Consider the following 23,863-nt stretch of genomic DNA (forward strand, 5'->3'; position numbering starts at 1 on the left):
ATGTTGCACATGACCACCAGAGGAAAAAACCTTACTTATGCATTTTGAGACATTTTCTTATTTCTGAAAAAGAGCAGGATGTGGATGCTAGAGAAATCTCCATTCCAAAATCTCTGCCAGGGCGTTGACTCTTGGAGCTTCCTACAGCACAACTTTTGCTGCAATCATAAAATTCAATATATTAAGTCAGGAGGAATAGAAATACAATTCCAGAGTACATTTCTGTAATAGAGATTAATGGTAAAACTGAGAGCCTGAAAGCCTAATTGTGTCCACATGCTTGGAATGCTAGTCTGTTTGCATGAATTTGTGAAAATTCTACTTAGCTCACTGTAAGTCCTACAAAAATTGCTCGTTTGTTTGCAAGGCCATGAGGAGCAATTATTTTTCAAAGATAGTTAATCCTACTCAGAAAAATGCCTGTTAATAATTTGGCACTGATCCTGATCGTGCTGAGTTCAGGAGGAGCTTTATTTGTCCGCTTCATTAGAGCAGCATCAGAACCTGAGGAAACTGCTCAAGTATATTTTAATTTGAGTTCTTTCTACTAAAGTGTTTACAACCTGTTTCAACAGCATGCTCTTGGAATAGTAAGGGTGAGCTTTGCCTATGGAAAAATTTGTTTCCTTTTGAACTCGTGCCAGTACTGAAAACTTCCTTTATGTTCTAAAAGTGTGACTGAATTTTTCACTTTACCTCTTGGCCATCTTAAATGCTCTGCTGTAATTGCCAAACACTCCATTCAAGTCTCAATACTTCATGTTGTTTCAAGGCTGTCTCACGTAGAGTTTTAGTTTTTTTTATCTTGATGTTTCAGTTGAAGAATTAAGAAGGGTTATGTATAGGAAACCATGCTACCATTTGTCCTTACATTGGAGTAAGTTTATTCAACCATTGCTAGCTACATTTGGTGGCATCTTTGAAGACTGAAAGTATGAACTGAGAGAGACTGTTAGGGCTATCATGAAATAAAGCAAATAATTTGTAGAATCATAAAAACATTAAGATTGGAAAAGACCTTTAAGAACATCCAGTCCAACCATTCGCCTACCTCCAATGTTGCCCACTAACCACGTTCCTTAATACCACATCTACAAGTTTCTTGAACACCTCTAGGAATGGTGACTGCACCAGCTTCCTGGACAGCCTGTGCCAGTGCAGCACCACTCTCAGAGAAGAAGCTTTTCCTAATATCCAACATAACGTGAGGCCATACCTCTCATCCTACTGCTGTTACCTGGGAGAAGAGGCCGACCCCCCCTTGCTACAACCTTTTGGGTAGTTGTAGAGGGCAATAAGGTCTCCCCAAAGGCTTCTCTTCTCCAGACTGAACAATCCCAATCCCATTTCTCTCAGCCACTCCCATAAGACTTGTGCTCCAGTCCCTTCATCAGCTTCATTGTGCTTCTCTGGACACACTCCAGTTTCTTTCTTGGCCACCTGGGCACACTGCTGCCTCATGTTCAGCTGAGAATCGACCAACATCCACAGGTCCTTTTCCTCTGCACAGTCTTCCAGCCTCTCTGCCCCAAGTCTCTAGCATGGGGTGGTTGTAACCAAAGTGCAGAATTTGGCACTTGGTCTTGCTGAACTTCATCCCACTGGCTTCATCCCAGCGATCAGCCTGTCCAGGTCCCTCTGTAGGGCCTTCATACCCTCAGGCAGGTCAACACTTCCTCCCAACTTAGTGTCATCTGCAAACTTATTGAGGGTGCACTCGATCCTCTCATCCAGGTCATCAATAAAGTTATTAAACAGGACAGGCCCCAGTACTGACCCCTGGGGAGAACCACTAGTGCCTGGTCACCAGTTGGATTTAACTATGTTCCCCACCACTCTCTGGGCCTGGTGTCCAGCCAGTTCTTTGCCCAGCAAAGAGGGTACTGGTGCCAACTATGGGCTGCCATTATCCTCCGTGGTCAGGTACCCATCTGCATCCAGTAAACGATGGACATTCTCATTAGCCCTTCCCCAAGAATAGAGAACTCGACCATTGTGTGATCACTCTGCACAGGACAGCTCCTGACCTCCACATCTCCCATCAGTTCTTCTCTGTTTGTGAACACTGGGTCTAGCAGTGCACTTTCCACAGTATGCTCTCTTGCCAGCTGTGATAGGAAGTTGTCTTCCACACATTCTAGAAACCTCCTAGACTGCTTACTTTGTGCAGTGTTAGATTTCCAATATTTATCAAGGGAAGTTAAAATGTCCTATGAGAACAAGGGCTGGCAATCACACAACTTCTGCCAGCTGCTGTCTGTCTCTTCATCCTGGTTAGGCAGTCTTTAACAGACCCCCACCTGGATCTTCACCTTGTTGGTTTTCCCCCGGATCCTTACCCACAGAGACTCAACCTTATCATTGCCAGCCCTTTGAAGATAAAAATGGCATTCCACTTTAAAAAATAATTTTAAAAAAGCCTATTAAGAATAATTTTGAGGTCTAGTATAGACATTTGAAATTGGGAAATTGGGGTAGAAAGATAATTTCAGAATAAGGTAATATGAGATTCTGAGTTTATTTAAATCTCCTGGCTGCAGGAAATGAGGACTGATGAGTCATCTAGAATCAGAATATCAGTAATTAGTTTCTTTTTCAGGTACAAAAATCTACACTTAGACACTTTTTTTTTTTTTTTTTTTTTTTTTTTTGGTGGTGGGGGGAGGTTTATTTTTTCATTTTTTCCTTTTTTTGATTCTTAGTCAAACAACCAGATGTGGTTTTGGTAACCAACAAGAAAACTTTATGATACCCTGTGGAATTTTTTAGGGGAAGTACTGGATTTGCTAATGTAGTTTTTCACAGCTGCTTAATTGGCTACTGAAGAGAAGAGCCAGGAGTCTCGTTCTCTAACAAAAAGAAAAAGGGATGATCCTAGAAAGCTTGGAGGTAAAATGATTGAAACAATAACAAATAGATGAATCCACTTAGGTGAATCCAGCATGAAATACTAACCAGCAGAGCACTATGGCGTTCTAATTTACAGAAATTTTTTCAATGCCGGTGTAATAATGGATTAAAAACTGGATTTACCAAGGATTTCAAAGCTTTTGAAATACCTCCTGAGAGTTTATTAAATAAAGTAATCCTCAGGGGAGGGTCAAAATTCTGCTTGGGATTTGAAGTCTACTGAAGATAGAAAATAGTCAAATGTGGCAGAAGGTTAACAAAGGATTGCCCAAATGACTTTCTTAATAATATATTAAACTGCATTCTTAGGAGGAAATGAACAATTAAATAAGTAGCATGGCACTGACTGCAAAATTTGTTGAGAACTGTGAGGAACTCTAGTTAAATGAAGAGCTGGCATACTTGGGGTTGTTTAGAGGCTCTTAGGATTTCTTAGTAATGTTATGAACTGTTTAAAAGGTGGATTTACGTTGTGTCAAAGAACTTAACAGGTCAAATATTGGAAGTTCCCACCCCAAAAGTGGTATCAACTCAGTCCATATCAACTGCGGAGCTTGGAATGGGTGTCGCACAGCCGTGTTTCTCAGCAGGAAAGAGCATGGCCAGAAAATGTGATTCAGTTAATGCTATTAATTTCTAATAAAAATCTAACATTGTGTGTATAACACTATTAGGTTCTAAATGAACTGCAGTCCACGGGACATAAATGTGTACACACTTTTGGGCAATTTAGTAAAAATAAATAGACTCACAGAGACGTCCAACTGGGCTCAAAAAACCACATATGAATAATAGCCTCTATGGATGTTAACAATCTTGTTGCTGCTTACTATCTGAAAGACCATGAAGTGAATCATGATAAACTACTGCAAACTATGCGCATTGAGTGTATTGAGCATATTTGTTTGACTAAAACACAGGGATGTGTCCAGCGGCTCAAAGGTAGCTGCTTTTAAGCTACTCAAAGAAAAACTTTGTTATTGAGTACAACTGTCAAGTTGAGTAAAAATGTTTGTCAATATTCAGTAACTACTAGGTGTTTACTTAGGCTTCTGTGTAGTGATGGATCCAGTTCAGTAATCATTAATTGGAACTGCATGGTTTGGGATTTTTTATGAGCACAAATATTGTCTCGTGTCCTGAGCCAGCCACTAAACTCTTCTTGTTTCTGAGAAATGTCTTCTGTTTGGATTAAATTAGTATTTTATTGTGGAAAGTTTGCACCTTCTCTAAATGGTAGTGTTAGCCAGTGTTGGCAACTGAGCTGCTTCAAGGTGGTATTTCATTTTCTCTTCCTGTAGTATATATCAGTAATGTTCAGCTAGAAAATGACCACCCTAAGAGGACAACATGCTTGGAAATGAGGATGCTGACAGTGACTCTTCTGCTTAGTTTGCTGTAATTGCAACAGGAGTTATGATAGGCAAACAAACATTGCCCATTTAAAAGAAAAATCTGGTTTAATTTAGTTCCCATGGGAATGAGCAAATCACAGTGATCACAGCTGGTAAAGGTGTGGGCTGAAATGACTGAGGCTCCTTTCTGCTGTGCCAATACGCCTCCTCAGTGGCCTGCATGAACCTCTGCTTTTGCAGTTTTGAGCTGCTCCTTTTGAGAAATTCTTGCTCTGCCATACAGTGTGGTGACTTGTGAGATGGGCTTAATTATTTTCTGAATTCACTCTGCCAAACTCCATCCTTGGCTATATTGCAGTAAGCCCAGAATAGCATCACTGACTTAACAGCAATTAACACTTTCTGTTGAAACCGAGCTCAGAGGAGTTGGGAATTTGTTACAAAAATAACTCAGCATCCAACCTTTGACATATTCCGAGTTATGAGTTGTGGTGCTGATTTCTTAAGTGTGCAAATAAGTGGCCATATGGTTGGAACTCTGTTATGTAAAAACAAACTCTTAAGAAACAATTCCTTTTCAGACATTGTTTGCTGTAGTTGGCTTTTGGCATTGCATTTAGTATGTGTTTTCTGTCACAAATGCAGAAGGTAATAATCTCTCCGCAGTTGCCTGGTGAATGTTACATAGACAAGACATATGGAAGTTTTACACGAGTTGCAGAGGCCGTAAAAGTTGGCCGGCAATGGAGCTGCATGCCTACTAATGAGATATTTGGTTCTGGCTGGCATATAAAACACTTCTTATGCTTTGGAATTACATAATAAATTATTTGGCCATTTGTCTTTAATGATTAAGCAAAGAAAGAATCCAAATGTATTGAAAATAAGACTGTGCTTGAATTACTTGGAGTCTAGTACTTTCTAGTAAACTAATATTTTTGCCAAAATACTTCTGGTAGCCCTTATGCCAATTGCAAAGGTGATTCCAGAGTGCCTTTCGGAAAATACACTTTGATTCAGCTCTTGGAGTCCAACTAGCACAGCAATTTAGATTATTTATTAATTGCAACAACAAGGATATAGGCATGTGCTCTTAACTTGTGAAAGCCAGGAGCCTATGAACACAAGTGCCCAGATGACTTTCTCATGGGACACTGGAAACAGACAGTAGGTTTTGTCTGATGCAGAGTTAGGTGCTGTGGAGCATCTGAGAACCTTGAGCTCCAGCAGGGTGACTGTCTGGTGGTATTCAATCTCAGTGGCTTTAGTGGAGCCAAATTAAAGTAAACTACACCAGGCCCTTCTGTGAACCTTGAGCCATCCGTCCACACACCTCTCAAATGAGGCTGCATCTAACAGATGGCTGCTGCATACTTGAAGTATGTGGCATAACGGAGTTTGTAGTCATCTTTTAGGATGTGTATAGAGGAGGGAAAAAATGTGTTCAGAAACAAACCAGAAATGGGAAACACTGTCAGTACAAAATAAAAGTAGAGAATAAAAGGGTATTCTGAGAAGGGACTGTTGTTTTTAAATGACTTTGACTGGTCCAACACTGTATCTGAACAATGCAGGATAGTTGTTCTGTGAGGGTAATCACGAGTTGTTATTTCATGTCTGTTGACTGTTACATGTATATCAAACATTCATACCGAACAGCTTTCAAAGCCAGAAGGAAATTGTATTCCTACTTTTGTGCACACCATGTATGTTCAGGCAAATCAAAGCCTGGTTCTGTTGGCTGTTCCGATCCAGAGGGGCAGCAGAGCTGTCCTTTGCCTTGCTGCCCTCTGCCTCCAGGAAGAGCTGATGTTGCAGGAGCTGTAAGGTACCGATTTAATTCTTTAATGACTTGTAATCAACAACTGAAAACATGCTTTCCTTGCGTCTTGGTTGGAGAGACCTGTATTTTTAGCCATTGAGCTTTAATGAGATAGGGAATTTTATTTTTAAAATAGTTCTGTGTTTGTAAGCAAAGCTGTGAGGCACACATAATGAATAGCAATTACTTGTTCAGAAAAATCTTTATTGACTACCTCTAAACTCCTTTGTTGTTGGCATTTCCTCACGAGAGCATTCTTTAGCATCTATTTGTAAATTATCCTCATTATACAAGTAGTTGTATGCCTGGAACTTCAAAAAAAAAAAAAATAAAAAAAAAAGGTCAGTGCATTTTCAGAGTGGATCCAGGGGCTCTGTACTGAAATGCTGCCTTTCCCCCAAGTGAGAGACACACTTGGCAGCAGCCAATTGGTCACAGGTTAAATCAGGTGAAGAAGATATTTAGTATTCTGCTGAACTCTGAGCCTTCTTGGAACTACATTTGCAAGAGGCTTTGAGGCTTACTAATGTCCCCACAACTCATTTCTGTGGGCCTCTCTTTCAAGGCTCAGCTGTAATAAAGCTCTTGAGTGCTGAGAACAAGATTTGCAGTGTCTTTAAGCAAAGATATTATGCTGAGTTATGGCCATTCCCTGTATTTTGTTTATTTGCCCATTTAATAACCTATACTTTATTAAGTGTTTAAATCAGTTCTCTACGTTTCGCCAAAGTGTTAAGTTAGTAATTGATAGGATAAATAGTAATCAGACTACTGGAATTGAAAATCAACAATACCTCTTCACGGTTTTAGTGTATATTTTCACGCGTTTTAAAAAATGATGATGCAAACAAGAAGGTATAATTAAAATTAGAGAGAGTTTCTGATCTGTTGACTGTAGAGATACATGTTCATTATTACAAGATTCATTTAGCTGGTAAGCTGGAGTAACTTCATTGCTAATGGACCCTTTTTTTGTAGCACTGCAAAGCAGTTTATACTGTATTTATAAATAATGGAATAAGGACAGTCTCAGAGTATGCTACAGCAGTGACCTTAGCAACAATGAATGCAGGCTGTGAATCCATTAAAAAGTTTTTCACTGTTGAGATTTATAGAATTGTTTGTGATCCACAGTGCACACCTCTGTTTGCTTCTCAGCAACAGGCTGATGGCTGTGACAATCAGTCTTTCAATAAAGAAACATTTACAAAACATGGAAAGAAAATTCTAAAAATGACTGTGGAGCGTTGAGATGTGCAGAGCATTTGTAAGATAGCTGTAACCCTCAAACAATGGCTTTCATCTGAGATCTGATACCAAGGATTTTTGCTTTGTAAATCAAAATTTGAGTCTGGTGTTGGAGGGGAAAAGGTGATTGGACCACAGATGCTATTCCAGCAAACACCAGCTGCAGATATTCTTCTCCTGATTGATGGTGGAAGCAACTGCTTGTGAGGCTCGAGTGGAAAGCAACAACTCGACAGCACCTTGCACCTTCAAGTGAGAAATGTTATCACGAGTCTTTGTGATAAGCTGTATCATCCCTATTACAGACCAGGGCTGTTAGATGTCAGCGCTTTCAGGACTCATCTTATGGAGGTTTAGATGGAAGTTTTTTGGGTATCGGAATTGTAGTTAACTATCACTGCTGTGTTCTCACTCCATACAGATGTTAATTAACCTCTAAGTGGTGATTTTCCACTGAATCTAGCAGTAGTTTGGGTGCAGGTGTGCCTGTATTGAGTACTGAGCTGCTAGGGACTGCTCTGGTCTGGAGGTGAGGCCAGAAATCCCTCTGCTAATGTGAGATTCTGTCACTGCTCCAACTGCTTCTTTTTATGTCTGTTTTTTGTAAAAGTTGTGCCTTCACGTTACAGTTTAATTTTCTTCAGGCCGATGCAAAAAATCCCTGTTTGTCACTGAGGAAATGATGCAGTCAGAACCTGAATCCTGCACACTGTCTCTTCATTGCAAATATATCAATCTCTGTCAATGGCTGTCCTTGGTAAACGTCGTACGATTACGTGAACAAGAACTACAGACATGCATTATGTTAGAAAAACAAAAGAGCAGTGAGAAATGTACTTCCACTTGATTTAAATATTTTTGTAAGGTTAAAGGAGCATTCCTTTAACGTGTAGGGGTCCTTGCTAAACGTGAAGTGGAAAAAAAACACATAAAGGAAAACCCTAGTTCTGAGTATTGTCCTGTAATTATTTGGTTTTGTTTAAAAGAGAAGAACTGCAAACATCCCCTTTCTCAGAGAAACTATGAAACGAGCAAACCAGGCTCTCACTTATTTGCTACCCTCCTACTGCTTCAGGAAGGTCAGTGAGGCGGCAGTGCCACAATCTTCGCTTCCTTTAAATTAGTACAGCAAATATTTGCCGTCGCTAAAGCAATATGTAATCAGTCTTGTTTCCAGAGAAGATTCATCTTATTAAAAAAAAAACAACACAGCAACATAATTCTTTTCATGACATAAATTTCCAGAAGAAAATGTCTTCACAAATAAAGGCTGTCTCTTTAAAAAATATTTTCGTATTATCCAACAGTTTCCCAACTGAATGAATTGTCCTCGTGAATTATATGGGATTGCACTTGCAGTTTATATTCCTATTTGTCTGTGAATCAAGTTCTTTTTATTCCATGGCAGATTAATTCAGTGTGGCCCACATCTGAGAGAGGAAATGCATGGGTCTGATTCTGTCCTAATATTTGAAAAAGGGATAGCAGCTATGAGATATGCCTTGTTTAATTCTGAATTTGTACAGGCACTGCTCTCTGTGGTTCATCAGCCAGGAGAAGAGATTTCTGAGCCTTCTTCAGCTGTTACACGTGACTATGGAAGGCAAGGATAGAAAAATGTGGAAAGTATGAAGCAAGTGGGCGATAGTAACTTTTTGTAAAATAAGAACTATGAATTTCATGGTTTTAACTTAAAGAAATTATATGGAAATACTTTTTTTTTTTTCCTTTTTCATACTTAGTGTTGGTGCTCTTCAAAACCTGTTCTGTGGCATTCAGACTGACTAACAGTGTTATGAATGTGCCTTGCCAAAAGCTGTGCAAGTGTATGATACTGGGGAGCCTAACTGAGAGAGATGAGCTTTCGTAGCTGGCTCGTCTGATGCCTCCTGCTACATCTGTCCCATAAAAACGCCACTGCTTGTGGACTTCCAAGTCATTTTATGAGATAATGAGCTGGCTTTGACCCTAATCCTCTGTGACTGAGGAACTGGGAAAGAATATTGTTGGAAAGTCACACCTCAGCAGTCTGTTGGAATACTTTCAAGAATTAAAAAAAAATTGTTAAAATGACTTTCAAATGCAAAGGAGTTCCAGAAAGTGTTTTGAGAGGACTCTTGCTGAAAAGAGGTAAGGCTGCAGTGGAAGAGACAAAGTGCTCCAAAGATGCACAGGTAATAAGCAAAGACTACCAGCAAACTCATTTCCTCAGTAGAGGTTGCCAGGGGTACCCCCTCGGGTCTGTGCCCTGTGACATAACCTTGAAAGGATGGTGAGAAATCTCACCTGCGACTGTAATTAAGATTATTCTCAATAACTTTGTTCACCTTAACCAAAAACTGCCCTTCGTCTTGATATCCACCCACAAAGACTGTGGGCCAGGATGTCTTCATGTGTGTGTTTATTAGGGATTCATAGTAGCAGACTTTTCTTCTCATGTCTCTGCTGAAAACCACGGAGATGTATAGTCATTCACTAATGTGTATGAGTGATGTGGATAGCTTCTACTGTTTTAATAAGCATCTTTCTCAGAGCATTTTGGTTTTGTAAGATGTGAAGTAACCAGAACTCCCTTGGTCCTGTAATTCAACTGCAGAAGTGCTATGAAACTACAGGGACCAGAGTCAGGACAGAGCTTCACGTGTTTCCAGGTCAGGGTGTTGATATGGTCTGGGTTGGTGGTGGCAGCTGGGGAGGAGCACGCTGGTTGGCTGCAGTTGGTGGCAGCTCTGGTTTGGCATCAAACTATGGGAACAGTTGATACAGTCAAAGGTAGGACCACCATCAGGAGGGGTAGAGGCAGGCTGGAATCATAGAATGGTGTGGGTTGAAAAGGACCTCAAAGATCATCTAGTTCCAACCCCCTGCTATGTGCAGGGTCACCAACCACCAGACCAGGCTGCTCAGAGCCACATCCAGCCTGGCCTTGAATGCCTTCAGGAATGGGGCATCATAAAATTGGACATGGAGTAGTCAGGTAGGGGCAGCCTGAATATAAGCCAGCATGTGCTCTGACTGCTAGTGGCATCCTGGGCTGTATTAACAGGAACCAAGCCAGCAGACAAATAGAAGTGGTCCATCTTTGTTTGCCACTCGTCAGATGGCATTTGCGTATTGTGCGCAATTTTGGGTGCCCCAACATCACTGATGAAAGGCAGGAAGGAAAGTGAAGGCCATCGAGTGGTCAGGGCTGAAGCTAGCTCCCTCGGAGAAGAGGCCGAGGAGTGATGAGATTGTTCAGGCTGAGGCAAGAAGGATCTGGGGGGTCCTGAGAGCAACAACTCAGTGCCTGCAGGATGGGGTAGGCTCAATACTGCACTGAGTGTCTGGAGGGTAGGAGACAAGGGGTATGGGAGGTTATAGAGGATGCCGTGAGGGCAGCCAAGTACAGGAGCAGGTTTCCCAGAGGGACTGGACCATCTGGGAGGCTTTAGAGAGTCAGTGGGGAAAAGAGATGACCCTGCTCTGAGCACGGAATTGGAGTAGATATGACCTAAGGCCCCTCCCAACTGAAATTACTCCAGCTTGGTTTGTTCCATGCTAACAGGATCAGATGTCAGGCCCTTCCTTTTTGAGGGTAGAGTTGTTCTTTGGAAACCAGCAGCCTTGTGTTTGAAAAAAAAGGCCTCTGCTGTGATGGAGCTGCTGGTAAGCAGATTGATGTACTGAGAGAAGGAGTTTGCTGCTTAAAAAAAAGTTCTGTACTTGATTTGGGTTCTCAGGGTTTAAGAAGGCTCTTTTTGCAGTTGAGCTTTTTGACAGTTTTCTTTTCAAGTTTACATTCAGTCTTTAATGGTTGCTGTAATTTTACTTTTAAACAGCGCAGTTCTTCAAAGGCAGCAGTGAAAGAGCATCAGCTGAGGTCTGTCTGGTGATCGTGAGGGGTTCTCAGTGGCTCATTTCTTCAGCTGTCATTTATCAGAACACACTCATGTAATCTTAATGAACAATGTGCAAAGCCATTAAAAACTCAATTACGGCTTTCTTTTTACTGCAGACGTGAGAAAATGCAATCATAAAGTGCTGATGTGTAAACACAATAGCCACCATCTGCTACAGAGCAGCATTTCAGTTCAAAAAGAGGGTATATGTTGCAGATGCATCAATAATAGGAAGCTTATCAAGGCATCATTATGCACCAAGCAGGGGAAAAATTGAAATTTATGGCCAGCTAGAGAGCACTTCATGGTTTAATTCCCCAATTTTCAGTGGTATGTTTAATAACTGTAAGAGAGTGCCTTTTTATGTTCACTGTCATTCGAATGGATTTTTAAAAATGAATTTATTTACCATCTTTCTTTTCTCCGTGCTTTTGACTGATCTGAACACAGCACGTTCAGTTTTAGTTATTCAGGAAGGTGGCAAAGCCAGCAAGATATTCATTAATGTAACCTGTTGGTTCAAGAGCACTAAAGTTAATTGACCTGATATTCAGCTGCATTAACGAGCATATACTTCTGTGTCCAATAAAAATAGAAATACCCAACAACTTCCAGACAGAATAGATCATTTCTTCTCTCCAAACTTTCTTTTCCCATTTCAGTGTCTATCTGATGACATTTGAACTTTCCAGATGGAGGTAAACAAAATAGCACCCAGTGGTTTTTTTACTGTCATTACTGTTCAAAGTCAGTCTAAATCAGAGTTTCTTCAAGGAATCTTTTGTTTTATACAAATTCATGCCAGGAGAAATTTAAGTAGGTTTTCAGTCATTCATTGATCAATAATTTCCATTTGTGACATGTTAATGCATTCCCTAGGGCTTTATATGAGTGAGAAATGTGACAAATGGTTTGCTGGTGCCAGACCTGCTTGTACCTCTTTTATTTGCACGTACAGGCCTATAAATTCAAAAGAAGTCCCATCAGCTTCAATTCTGTGCTCATGCTAAAGAAGGCTGTCAGACTCTAAATCGCGATGTGTCAGTTTTTATTACGGCTAATAAGGCAAAATACGCTTGTCCTTAAAAGGCTGTTTTGAACTTTATGTATTTATTTATTTATTGCTGCTGGGAGCAGTTGCAGTGATCTCAGAGCTGCTGGTAAGCAATGTGTACTGCCCAGAAAAGCTTCACTGGCACAGAACACATAGTCAGTGCATCCCAGCTGTTGGTCCAGGAGCACACAGAGCAACCTTTGGAAGGTTCTTGAGGGTAGGGGATGGGATTTGCATTCAAGTTCACAGTGCAGAAAGGAAAATGAGAATCACATACATGGAGGGCAATTTGTGGTAGATAGATAGATGTTCTTGTACCCACTCTCGGTTATGGCATGGGTGAAGCTTTAGTTTAACAATATCCCCTCCTAAGGGCAGGCTTGGTGTGTTGTGCACCAACTTGACCCGGGATGAAAAGGGCTTCTTGTGGCAGCTGCCATCTGAGTCTCTGTGGAAGTAAGGGCAGATAGAGGCACCAGATGGCACAGTTAAGGATGGGAGCACTTTTCTGCAGCAGAGACAGCACTAGAAGTGGAAATTTTTTATCTGTCACTATTGTGTAAAGCAATACCTCTCCTCAGGACTTTACTGGAGACAGAATTTTACAGCATTTTCTCCTGTATCTCTAGGCATGATGTGGGGTGTGGCTATTTGGTTTTAAGGCATCCATAAATCAGAACTAAGGCTGTGAATAATTTGCAAATGGCAATAATTTTTTTGTAAGGCTATTCTTCCAGTAGCGAAGGCTAATTATTTTGCTAAGTGTTTTTTGGTCGATGGATGTTTTACTGGCTCACGTTGTGTCAGTCATTATGTACAGCCTCTGTACTCTCTCTAGAGTTGTCAGCAGTTGCACAAAAGGCCATTGTCGTACTGCAAATAGCATATGATTCATTTTTTTGTGGGTGTCAAAAAATAAAATCGTAATTATTGCTTTGAACTTTTTTTTATAAAAGTTGATGTTTTTCTCCCAGAGGAATGCTCATTATTTTTATACATGAATCTGTAGAAGTGAAATTCTCCCTAAGTCTGTCTGTCATTGAAACGCTTGCCTAATGTACTGCAGTTCAGGACCTAATTGTGTTAGGCACTGTACAGCTTCAGAGAAGATCTTTAGGGTGGAGATCCATCTATTATCCAAATACAGAAGTGTAAAAGGTTGAAGAAGACACACAGAAGTGAAACGATGTGTGCTAAGATCTGATCAAAGACGGAACAGAAATGAATGAACTCAGCTTTTCTTTACTGAATGTTTTCTTTGGCTGTACCGTCACCCCTGTATCTTACATCCAGCAAAATTGTCTTCATCAGATTTTGTACTGTTTCCCAAAATGTCACTGAAACACTGCGGGCGGTGCATTTTGCAGCTGCTAAAACAACAACAACAACAAAGCCCTTCTGGTATTCAGCAGGCTTCTGTCTCTGATTCTTAGTAGCAGATTTTACTAGTGTTCTTATTTGATATATGCAGGAGATAAGGCAGTCTACACATACAGGCAGAGGTCATAGAACTGAATGTTGTCATTAGACTTAGAAACCAGCCCATCTTGCTGCCTTAACCAGCAGTTGTGCTGCCTTGCCAAGCCTGTTGGTAACTCTGCTTCCTGGTAATAAACTATCCCACGTCATCAAGTCTGAGCCCAAATCTCAGATTGTCACAATGTTAGTTTATTTGGGTGGATTAGAAGATTACTGCAGCACTCATTGAAATCTCTCATTTAACTGACAAAGGAGATTTTGTGGTTGACTGAGAGCAGGAGTATATCAACAGAGAACATTTGTCAAAGTCTCACCTTACGGACTTTGATTATTAGAGAAAAAATTAAAAGTTTGGACTCAGCTCTTCTGTTTCTTGAGCTCTTTGCTGTGAATCTGGAATTTCTTGATTAGGGGCCATTGGGATTTTCAAGCTATCCAAATGAAAGATTGGATTGCCAGAGAGTACCTTGACTGTACATCTTCTGTTTTTTCTTGTACATCTTCTTCCTCGGCTGTGCTTGCACTGTGCTTGCATTTTCCAAGGTCTCTGGAGTGTGTGTGATTTCTTATAAAAGATCCACTTTCTTTTGCATCCGTGCTTTTCAGTCCTTTACAAAATGTATATGTACATATATCACATAAACAGAAAAAAACAAAAACAACAAAAAGAACAATCCACCATAAGCAGTTTTGTGTGAGAAAGTTGCTGGCATCTGTTGACTTAAAAAAACAAAACCAACCAACCAAACAAACAAAAACAAACCTAAAATGTATGGCTGTCCACTGGACAGAATTGATCAGAATGTTTACCTGGCTCATCTGAGTGCCTGTCAAAGTGCTGCGGCATGGACTTGGGGAAGTCAATAGGTTAAAAGTGAGGCAAGGCTTTTCAAACGCAATGTTCTGTGAACTGCAAGAGGCCAGTAGAGAAATACATTTGTAGCATGACTTGGCAGCTGCAGCAGGACTCTGAATGTCAAGAAGGCTGCATTTGATTAAAAATTATTATGCCTAGCTGCTGACACATAGATTTTTTCCCCCCGGATCTTGGTATTTTCTTCAGCTTTTTCTGTGAGTGTCTGCACACACATAAAGCAGATCCCTTAAACGGAATTGAATCAAATAACTCTCATAATGTTTTTCCTTATTGCTAACATATGTCACCTTGATGCATCTGTAAGGAGATGAGTTGAGACATGATGTGCTGTAAAATAAGTGCTTGATGAATCAAAACACGAGTTCAACATCCAGTGCCATGGTTAATATGATGCAAGCTTCAGGGTTAACAAACTCATAAATTGCCTTAGTATAGATTTCCCTCCTAAAATTCAGCCAGTCCTTCCCTCTTAGAAGTGTAATTGTCCTTGTTGCTGTATTGCTAGTTGAGATGTTGTGCTAACAAGCCTAATTCATCCAGGCTCTGGACACCAGGTTTTCTTAACACCTTGCCTCTTTCCAAAGCTTGTACCACAAGATACAGGGTTCCTGGGTATAGATTGGCACAGAGTTGGTAGGGACCATGCAGGCTAATGCCAGCTGAGAATTTGATCTTTTGTAGTAGTCTTTTGTATTCAATGTGCCTTTGAGAAAGTAGATACCTGGGGCTGTACGCAGTAGGAGAGCCTCATGGCTGCTTGAAGGGTAAATGTGATTTTGTATAGAGTGACTTTTTTATTGCAATGTTATAAAACAATAAAAGCAAAGTCGTATTTTTATTTTTAAAGTTATCTAATTAAGGTGGTTCTAGCTGGCCATGAATCTATTTGTATTTATACCCTGTAATTTAGATCTCCTTTCTTTTCTGTTACCTAACAACTAGCATAAAATAGCTAGTTTGAGTTCTTAGGAGGAACTGTTTTGTTTCTGGCTTCTAAAGGAATCACTGACTTTTCCAAGGAAACTGCTTTAACTGAAAGAGCTCAGCAGATGTTTTGTATTCTTTCTTTTTTCCCTTGCCTGTGTATAGGTTCCTTCATGATGGTGAACAGCTCTGGACGGGCATCTGGGCAGAAAGCTCACTTACTTTTGCCCACCTTGAAGGAAAATGACACACACTGCATCGACTTCCATTACTACTTATCCAGCAGAGATCGGTCAAGTCCTGGCTCTCTGAATGTCTACGTGAAAGTGAATGGAGGACCACAGGGCAATCCCATATGGAATGTCTCAGGGGTTGTTACAGAAGGATGGGTGAAGGCGGAACTTGCCATCAGTACGTTCTGGCCACATTTTTATCAGGTATGAATTTGCAACATTTATCCATTGAACATCTGGCTGGGTGTGAGCTGTGAGCTGCTGTTAGCATTAAGTCTTCTGAAAATTAAATACAGTGTTTTTCCCCACATGTTTTTTTGCATCAAAATGAGTTTTCATATAGCAGTTTTATAGCAAGAGATGATAGAGACATCTTGATGTAATTATTCTCGCCCTTTTTCTTCAGATGTCCTCAGGTCACAGAGAAAAAGCTGGACAGATGAAATAATTTGTTGGAAAGTTAGAACCCCTTTGTATGTCATAAAATATGCATGTAAACAGACTTGGATTGGCACTTCCCATGCACACAATGGGCTCACATACTTCTTCTTAAGCGGTGAAGGCATGAGGACTCTTATCTTCAAATTTTTATCTTTTCATATTCAAGAGGAAAAAAAAAAAAGTGCCTGGGAGGTAATTGCACCCTACTCCTTACAGGAAAATGAGAAATACATATTATAGTTTAAAAAAAAAAAAAAAAAAAAAAAAGCATGAGTGAGATGGGAATTACAGTAAAAGAAACTATGAAAAGGCAATGAATGCTCTATGGATAGAAAACAGTAGGAAGAAAAGCTTTTTTTTTTATTTAATAACTGGGTAGTAGGTCTATAGAATCTGAGCTAAAGTAGAGCACTTTAATGTTCTGCCTCCGAAAAGGAGCAGAGGATTTCAGCAGAATAGATAAGAGCGCACTGTACAGGGTGAATGGGATAAAGAGATGCAAATGCACTGAAAGTGGTGTTTTAAGGGCTGTGCACAACTTGTCACTTGCTCTGAAATCATATTAAAGTGATCAATACTACTTTCATATTAACATCAACCAGAATCTGTTTTGTAGTAGGTGCTGTACAGAGATAACAGAAATGATCTTTCACCCAGGTAATCAGTGCTTGAAAAACCTGGAAAAGACAGTCTGATCTCAAACTAAGAGATCCAACTGTTAGATATACCTATACCAGACTTCCTGAACCTTATTACATCTTTTGCAAGTCTTTTTAGAGGTCAGGTTTGCTTTTCCTGAGAAAGAAAATCCTTTAAATCAAAGAAGAATTTTGCACTGCTGTGCAAAAACGAAGAGCCTAAAGGCAGCAGTGACTACTTGGGAGTGGTTCCTGCCCACAAAATGCAAACACTCTCTCTCTTTTTCTCTCCCTCTCCTCAACCTTACCTTTTTGATGGATAAGGTTCCAGTTTCCTTCTTCTAAAGTATGGCTTTTAAAATGCGAGGGTCTTTCCCACAGGTTGTGGGGGATCTGATAGGCTGTTCTGTCATTGATCCCTAGTTTTGTACATCAGTTTCTGCAATCTAGCAACTCTCTATGTTTAATTAAGTCAAAAAAAGAAAAAAAGAAAAAGAAGACAAAAGAAAACTTTAAGCTCTCAAAAGTCAGGAGAAAATACTATCATGGAATTTTATCAAAATCATTGTTCTTTGACATCGTAACACCTGTGGCTAAAGGAGTCCAGAGATGGCAGGGTGGTAAAAGCTTGTGTGTACCAACGCCTAAGGAATGTCTCCTTTTACACTCACAATCTGCATTATGCTGTAAGAGTGTTATTTGTCAGCTTTAAATCAAAACTGCATGCTCGGAGAACGATTTGTGCCCAAGAGGCCTGAAAGCATGTTCCGTATTTCAAAAGCACAAGGTAATGCGGGAAAAAAAAAAGGATTTCTCCTAAATGATGAAATCGGTGTCAGGCAAAATGTGGATTATTCTCTTAATGCACGACAGTCGCACCATCAGGAATTGCTGTGTGCATCGAAAATTCTGTCAGGCATAAAAATCCGAAGCCATTTGCCCTGGGTGTGAGGTTTTGACAAGTACTGGGAGCTTTGGAGTTGGGAGTAGCGGCAAACCAGTGCCAGGCCTATTGCCAGAGGGTCGTGGTTTGCGTCTGGAAGTTCTGCACAAGGGTTGTATGAGTCCAGAAGCACTCTGCTAAGCTATTGACGTGAGGGCAGTGGAGGTTTATCAGCTCTGCCCAAGAGTTAGTCGTGCCTTGATTCCCAGTCTGCGTGCGTTTTTAGTGTAGCGAGTAAAAGCTGTAATAGCTCTTGGAGAAAGGTAAGACGTGTTCTCTTGAATTACTGCGTGCCATAAGGATGGACTTAGTCCCAGAATGCACCAAGAGCAGCACTACAGTCTGCCAGGAAGAGGTGTTTTGATGTACAGCAAGGAATGGTATTGATCCATGCCTAAGGAAAGCTGTCGTACCACAACAGATGAGCCAGGCTACATCGCTAACACAGACATTGCTGTGGAGAGCAGCAGGGAAATGTGGGCTTGTTTATGGGTGAGGAAACACGAAGTGACTTGGTATTTGCAGTTCTCAGGAGCGTTTAAGAATGTTGAAGAGCAAAGCTTTGCGTTGCCAGTTATATTAATTTCTGAGAACTTCCAAAAGTGTAAAGTATTAAACACCTGTTCCTCAACCATTTTATTACATTTTCAACTGAAGTTAAAAGGACGTAAAAGAAATTCAGTGTGAAATTTGCCAAAATGTGCCACCTATGAGCATGGATTTCTGCCTGTTCCTCACTGCTGGATCTCAGTTCCCTGTATTTAGAAAACTGAGGTGCTTCTGCTCTGCTCACTTTGATAGGGCTGAGGTGGTGAAAAAACTGCATAAAAGGGCAACAGTGTAAAGATCTGAACTGGGAAATAAAGAGACCTGAGTATAGTGTGAATCAGGTAATAAAATTGTCTGTCCAAACAAAACAGAATTGAGAGGGACCCCTCCACTCTTGTCAACGATTTTGGTAACTGTGTGAATATTAAATCCATGGATTTAGTTCATAGGAGCTGACTCAGCTGCTAGTGACTCTAGATTTAGGTTATTTTGTGCTCTATTAAAGACATTGAACCATGTCAGTAATTAACAGAAGACAGTTCACTATGTGTTTGTTTTTACCGCAAAGAAGCGGGGAATTTTTCTTTCAGGAAATTGATGTAGCAATTCAGCAAAGCTTTTAACTTCTCACTGATGCATAATCAAAGTAAGGTTTGGTAGCTATAAAGGTGCAGTATAATCCTAGTCTGAAGGGAGTCACAGTAGTTGCTGCGTGACCTTACCAGTAAGTGCCATTTTTATCATGAATGACTTTTCATTTATCAAGTACATTGTAATTCCAATACTAAGGACATGCATTATATTCCTTGCTTATACAGTGTCTAGAAAATATTGAAACTCTTGAACACAGGAAACATTTGTTGATGTTTTGATCATCTTCCAGATATTTGCTTCTTCCTCTTACCCCTTGGACAACCTATTTTTTGCCCACCTTCATCTGCTGCAGAACTCTGTTTCTTTGCATTGCTAGCACCTGAGCTTTTCTTAGTTTGTCTTTTCCCTTTATTTTTGTATTCTACCTGTTTTTATCATGATGTTTTTCTAAACGGCTTCTTTCAGGAGTGCTCCCAGTTGGAATGCTTTGAACTGAGGGAGCAGATCTTAAGATGTCATGGGAATATATAAGTAGAAACTGAATTATGGAAGTCCAAATACAAAGCAAAATGATTAATGGCAACCTGATTATGAAGTACACATTGCTTTACTTCTGTAGTCTGAGCATGTGGTTATCAGCATTCAGAAAGTTGAATCTTTTGTTGTGTTAAATTTTCTGATGGAGGAGATGAAGGAAAGGCTCAACAGTGACAGGCTAGAAATGCCAGCTTTTATTTAAAGTGGAAATAGCAGTGTTGAAGACTGGCTTGCAATAGTTAACAAACTTTGTGGTGTTCCAGTAATGATTTTGGTAGACACGAATTATCCTGCAAAAAGAATAGCTGCACTTGAATGCTGCTGCAATAGTAGTAACTGTGCCAGCTGAACACATTAATTAGCTCTGTCCTTGGAAGCATTACTGCAAACTCATGCGAAAATCATGGGATCATAGAATGGATTGGAAGGGACCTTTAGGATCACCTAGTTCCAACCCCCTGCTATAGGCAGGAACACCTCCCACTAAACCAGATTGCTCAAAGCCCCAAGTTGGAGTGTGGCTGACACAATAGTAAGAGACAATAAAGCTGGGGACATCTCTTTCAAATGCTGGGGACAGCATTCATTTCATTTCTACACACAGAGTTAAGGATAGCACTTCATTCCTTTCCTTTGAGAAGAGCATCACTAACTCGAGAGGTGACATTACCATACTCAGTGTTAAATGATCAGTCTGCATTTTTCTTTTTTCCTTTCCAACTCAACATTGTCAAATTCCCTTTCTTACAATTGTTGTTTGATATATTTAATACAATATTTTTCTGCTGAATTTTATTTTGCTTATTCGTAATAGTTAAATCAGTTTGAATTTTATCAGTCTTCCAGGGTCCCCTTGCTTGCCCCGAACTCTGCACACAGTCTGTGTATTGTCCTAACAGGACACTTCAAATCAGAAGTAATTACACGTGTGTGTAATCAGTCTCAAATTAGTGGGACACTTTCATTGTCTAAATACATAAATAAAATAGGATTAAGTAGTGTACCATTAACATAGAGAAATATTACATTTTTACATATTCAAAAATTCTCTTCTGGTTCAATCCAGGGAAAGGCAGGAGCAACTTTGTTATTTCTGGGACAACATTATTTCAGTCCAGTCATTAGAACCCAGGTCATCTGTTGTTCATTTATTGCTTTCTGGTACTGCAATGGCACGCATGTGAAAATGCAAAAGGTTTTCTCCAAAAGAATCCATGCAGTGTTATTGATTTAATGAAATAAAATTATCTCACGAGTGGCATTCTACAGCTTTCTGAGGCATGCTAATTGGAATAAGATGCCAAATGATTCCACGTCTGATGTTCTCGGAATGGTGCAAAGTGAATACAGAGTGTGTGTGAACACAGGGTATTTTCTTTGCTCTTCCAAATGGAAGTAGTACATAGTTCTCACTAATCCTAATTAATGTTGCTCTGACTTTGTTTTCTGTATCACATAGATTTTCAATCTTTGATATTTGTTTTCATGCTGTATTGCATAGGTACCCCTTTGTTATTAATGATAAAATGCCTTGAATGTATCAGACATTGGAAAAAGAGTGGAATGTGGTGACTGGCCAAATGACTAGTGCAGTTTTTCTTTTTAAGAAAACCTTTTCTTTGTATTTCAGGTGATATTTGAATCTGTCTCTGTGAAAGGACATCCAGGGTACATAGCTGTGGATGAAGTCAGAGTTCTTGCCCATCCATGCAGTGAGCATTCTTTGATTTTCTAACCATCTCAATGTGTTATATACCAAGCTTTGCAGTCTTTATACCAGGCTTTGCAGTCTAAAGCTGTGAGTTACCCAATTCAGCCAACACTAAAATATCTTCTGTTTTGGTATCCCCCAAAACAACTAAAGACAGTCAGCCTTGTGCAATTAAATAACTTGACTGTGCAAAAGGCAAAAGTGCTCCGACTCTGTCACTTGTGCCAGGATTTTTTTTTGTGGAAGTTTCTATTTGTAGAAGTGTCACAGGAATATAAAACTCTGTTTTGTTGTTTTGGAATTGTACTGCTGTAGGAGAAGATCTAAATGTTTCTGGTAACGTCCTGTGAGGTTAACTTAAGAAAAGAAGACAAATTGCTTCGATATTTCCTTGATAAAGGACATATCCCAAAGGTATATCTCAAAAGAAATGTTGAACCCACTCAGATTCTGCATGAGTTGTTTAAAAAATAAATCTCATTTAGACTTGCACCGAAATGAAAACTAATGCACGTTCATTACACTGTTCAAAAATCTTGTTCTATTTCTTCTACCTTAGCTGCACACTATGCCCAGCTTACCTTTTTCCTGCTTAGAGACACCTTAAGCCTCTACATTTGTGTGTAGACTTCTTTGGTTTCTCTGCGCAACCACAGACAGGCTTGAGAACTTTTGTATCCCTATATTGTGTATGGAGCATACAGATTTCTACAGATTTTTAACAGCTTTCATGTTCATTAATGAGTTCATTCATATCGCCTTCAAATATGTTATTTTTCTAAAAGTAATCTGTAATAAATTTATGTCTTTTAATGCTTGAATTATTAGTTGTTATGTAGCATATTAAATTGCACTTTTGGGTGATACTTTGGTTTATTATATTTACTTTTGTTTATTATTTTGATGCTGCAGTATTTCCAGGTAGCCTGATGTCACTTGGGAAGGTAGCCCACCAATCTGCCAGGTCAGAGCTTTAACAGCCCCTTTCACTGGTTCTTAGTTTCAGTAAGTGAGCAGCAGCTCTTCACAACAAAATTCTGTAGGGTGTATCAGTGGGATGAGATTCACCCACTTTATTTCAAAGAATAGCAATCATTCGATGTGAGGAACATGGCTCTGCTCAAGTTTAACAGGACATTTCTGATAACTGCAGTATGGTTAATTGCAGTTTAACTAAATTATATTTGTATTTACCATGTGCTCGTTGCTCAGGCCTTTGGGTGTATTTACTTCATTAAGAAATACTTACAATCTGTGTTGACCAGATGTTGCTGATAACTGGCAGCCTCCAAACAAATCCCCCAAATGATGTGCATGCATTCCACAGCATGTTTGGTGATGACTGATCCCTTTACTGGGAAAGAGGCCACAAAACCAACTGTGAGGCAAAGACAAGAAGGTTATGGGATTAAAAAATATATACCAACCCAAAGCCCTACTTAGTGAACTATTAAAACTGATGTTTAAATCTGTGTCTCCAGGTACATGCAGGTCCCTCTTTAGATTAAGTGAGATCGTGGTGACCCAGAGCTGAAATGACTCAAACCATGCCCAGTGCACTTAGAATCAGTTGGCAACCTGCACTGTGCACAGGTCCCTACGAGCTACAAGTTCTCTGTAGTCTTATTGTAAATACTTCTGATTCCCAATATTGTCTTTGCTGTTCAGCAATGACAGCCACCAGGGTAGATGTCAGCAGTGACATTGTACAGATTTACTTTGCCCCTTGGGTTCATTTTACAATTGTTAAAACTCAAAGCATAGGAATAAGGAAGCTTCTGATTGAGCCTGAATGTCACTTGAAATTATTGGTGTTATTTTTTAATTTCTCCCTCATCTACACAAATCGTAGTATAGCAGACAATCATAACTAGCAGATGTTTTTTGTTTTGTTTGTTTTTTTATTAATCTGGGAAATACCCCTGATGACACAGTGATGTGGAAACACAAAGGTCTAGATAGTACTGCCTTTTTTAATCCTGTGAAGGAATGCACAGAGAATCAGTTTCCACTGTGCTAAAGGCTCACTGGCTGTGTAACCACAAACACTTGCAGTCGTAGGACAGTCCAGTGCCCTGGAAGTTGGGAAGAGCTGAGCTCTGGGGCTTGGGGCTGGTATGGCTGCATGTAGATGGACTGCAGAGCTTCTCATTTGGAGCTCGTTCGTATCTGCATGCAGGCAGAAGTCACTCCTAGTAGCCTGCAAGCAGCACATAGGACTTGCTGCCTGTCACCCAAAGGTGGTTTTCCAGTTGGCTTTGAACACAGTACTGACCCCCAGAAAGCACCATAGAAATCACTGCACTTTAGCAGTCTGTTTGCTAAAGTTGTCAGCAAACTGGGCATGTGGAGAATGTGGCAAAGGATGTAGATAAAAACCTCTGACATAGCGTATAGGCAAATGTCCTCTGTTCGTGTGCCTGTAGTAGAAAACCATGTATTTGCCAAGCTTCCTGCACACACATGCCTACATCCTTCTGAAGCTATTTAATTCCAGTAGAAAAATGTAAGCTAGTATGTGCTCTGAAAATATGTAATTCTTTGGCTATTTATACTCAAAAATGTAAAGATGAAGTTGAAAAATGCCGACCTTTACTGCATTACAAGGCTGTTGTGTGTCCTACTAAGAGTATTTGGTTGGTGCACAAACTTTTTTCTGAAGCACAA

The 23,863-nt window shown here is 40.0% G+C and overlaps 1 protein-coding gene across 12 annotated transcripts in view; it reads left to right on the top strand.

The window, feature by feature from the left end:
- Nucleotides 1–23,863, top strand: part of PTPRT (protein tyrosine phosphatase receptor type T) — a 554,909-nt gene that overhangs the window by 155,187 nt on the left and 375,859 nt on the right. For all 12 annotated transcript variants that reach the window (XR_014887677.1, XR_014887680.1, XR_014887679.1 and 9 more), the window contains exons 3-4: nucleotides 15,716–15,987; nucleotides 21,116–21,197. Coding sequence is in view for 3 of the 12 variants with exons in the window: in XM_085241335.1 (XP_085097461.1) it covers nucleotides 15,716–15,987; nucleotides 21,116–21,197 (354 nt within the window). In the remaining 9 variants the exon portion in view is untranslated. The remainder of the gene's footprint in view (nucleotides 1–15,715; nucleotides 15,988–21,115; nucleotides 21,198–23,863) is intronic.

This window comes from Meleagris gallopavo, chromosome 22, assembly GCF_905368555.1.
Source record: "Meleagris gallopavo chromosome 22, MGAL_WU_HG_1.1, whole genome shotgun sequence".
Classification (NCBI taxonomy): Eukaryota; Metazoa; Chordata; class Aves; order Galliformes; family Phasianidae; genus Meleagris; species Meleagris gallopavo.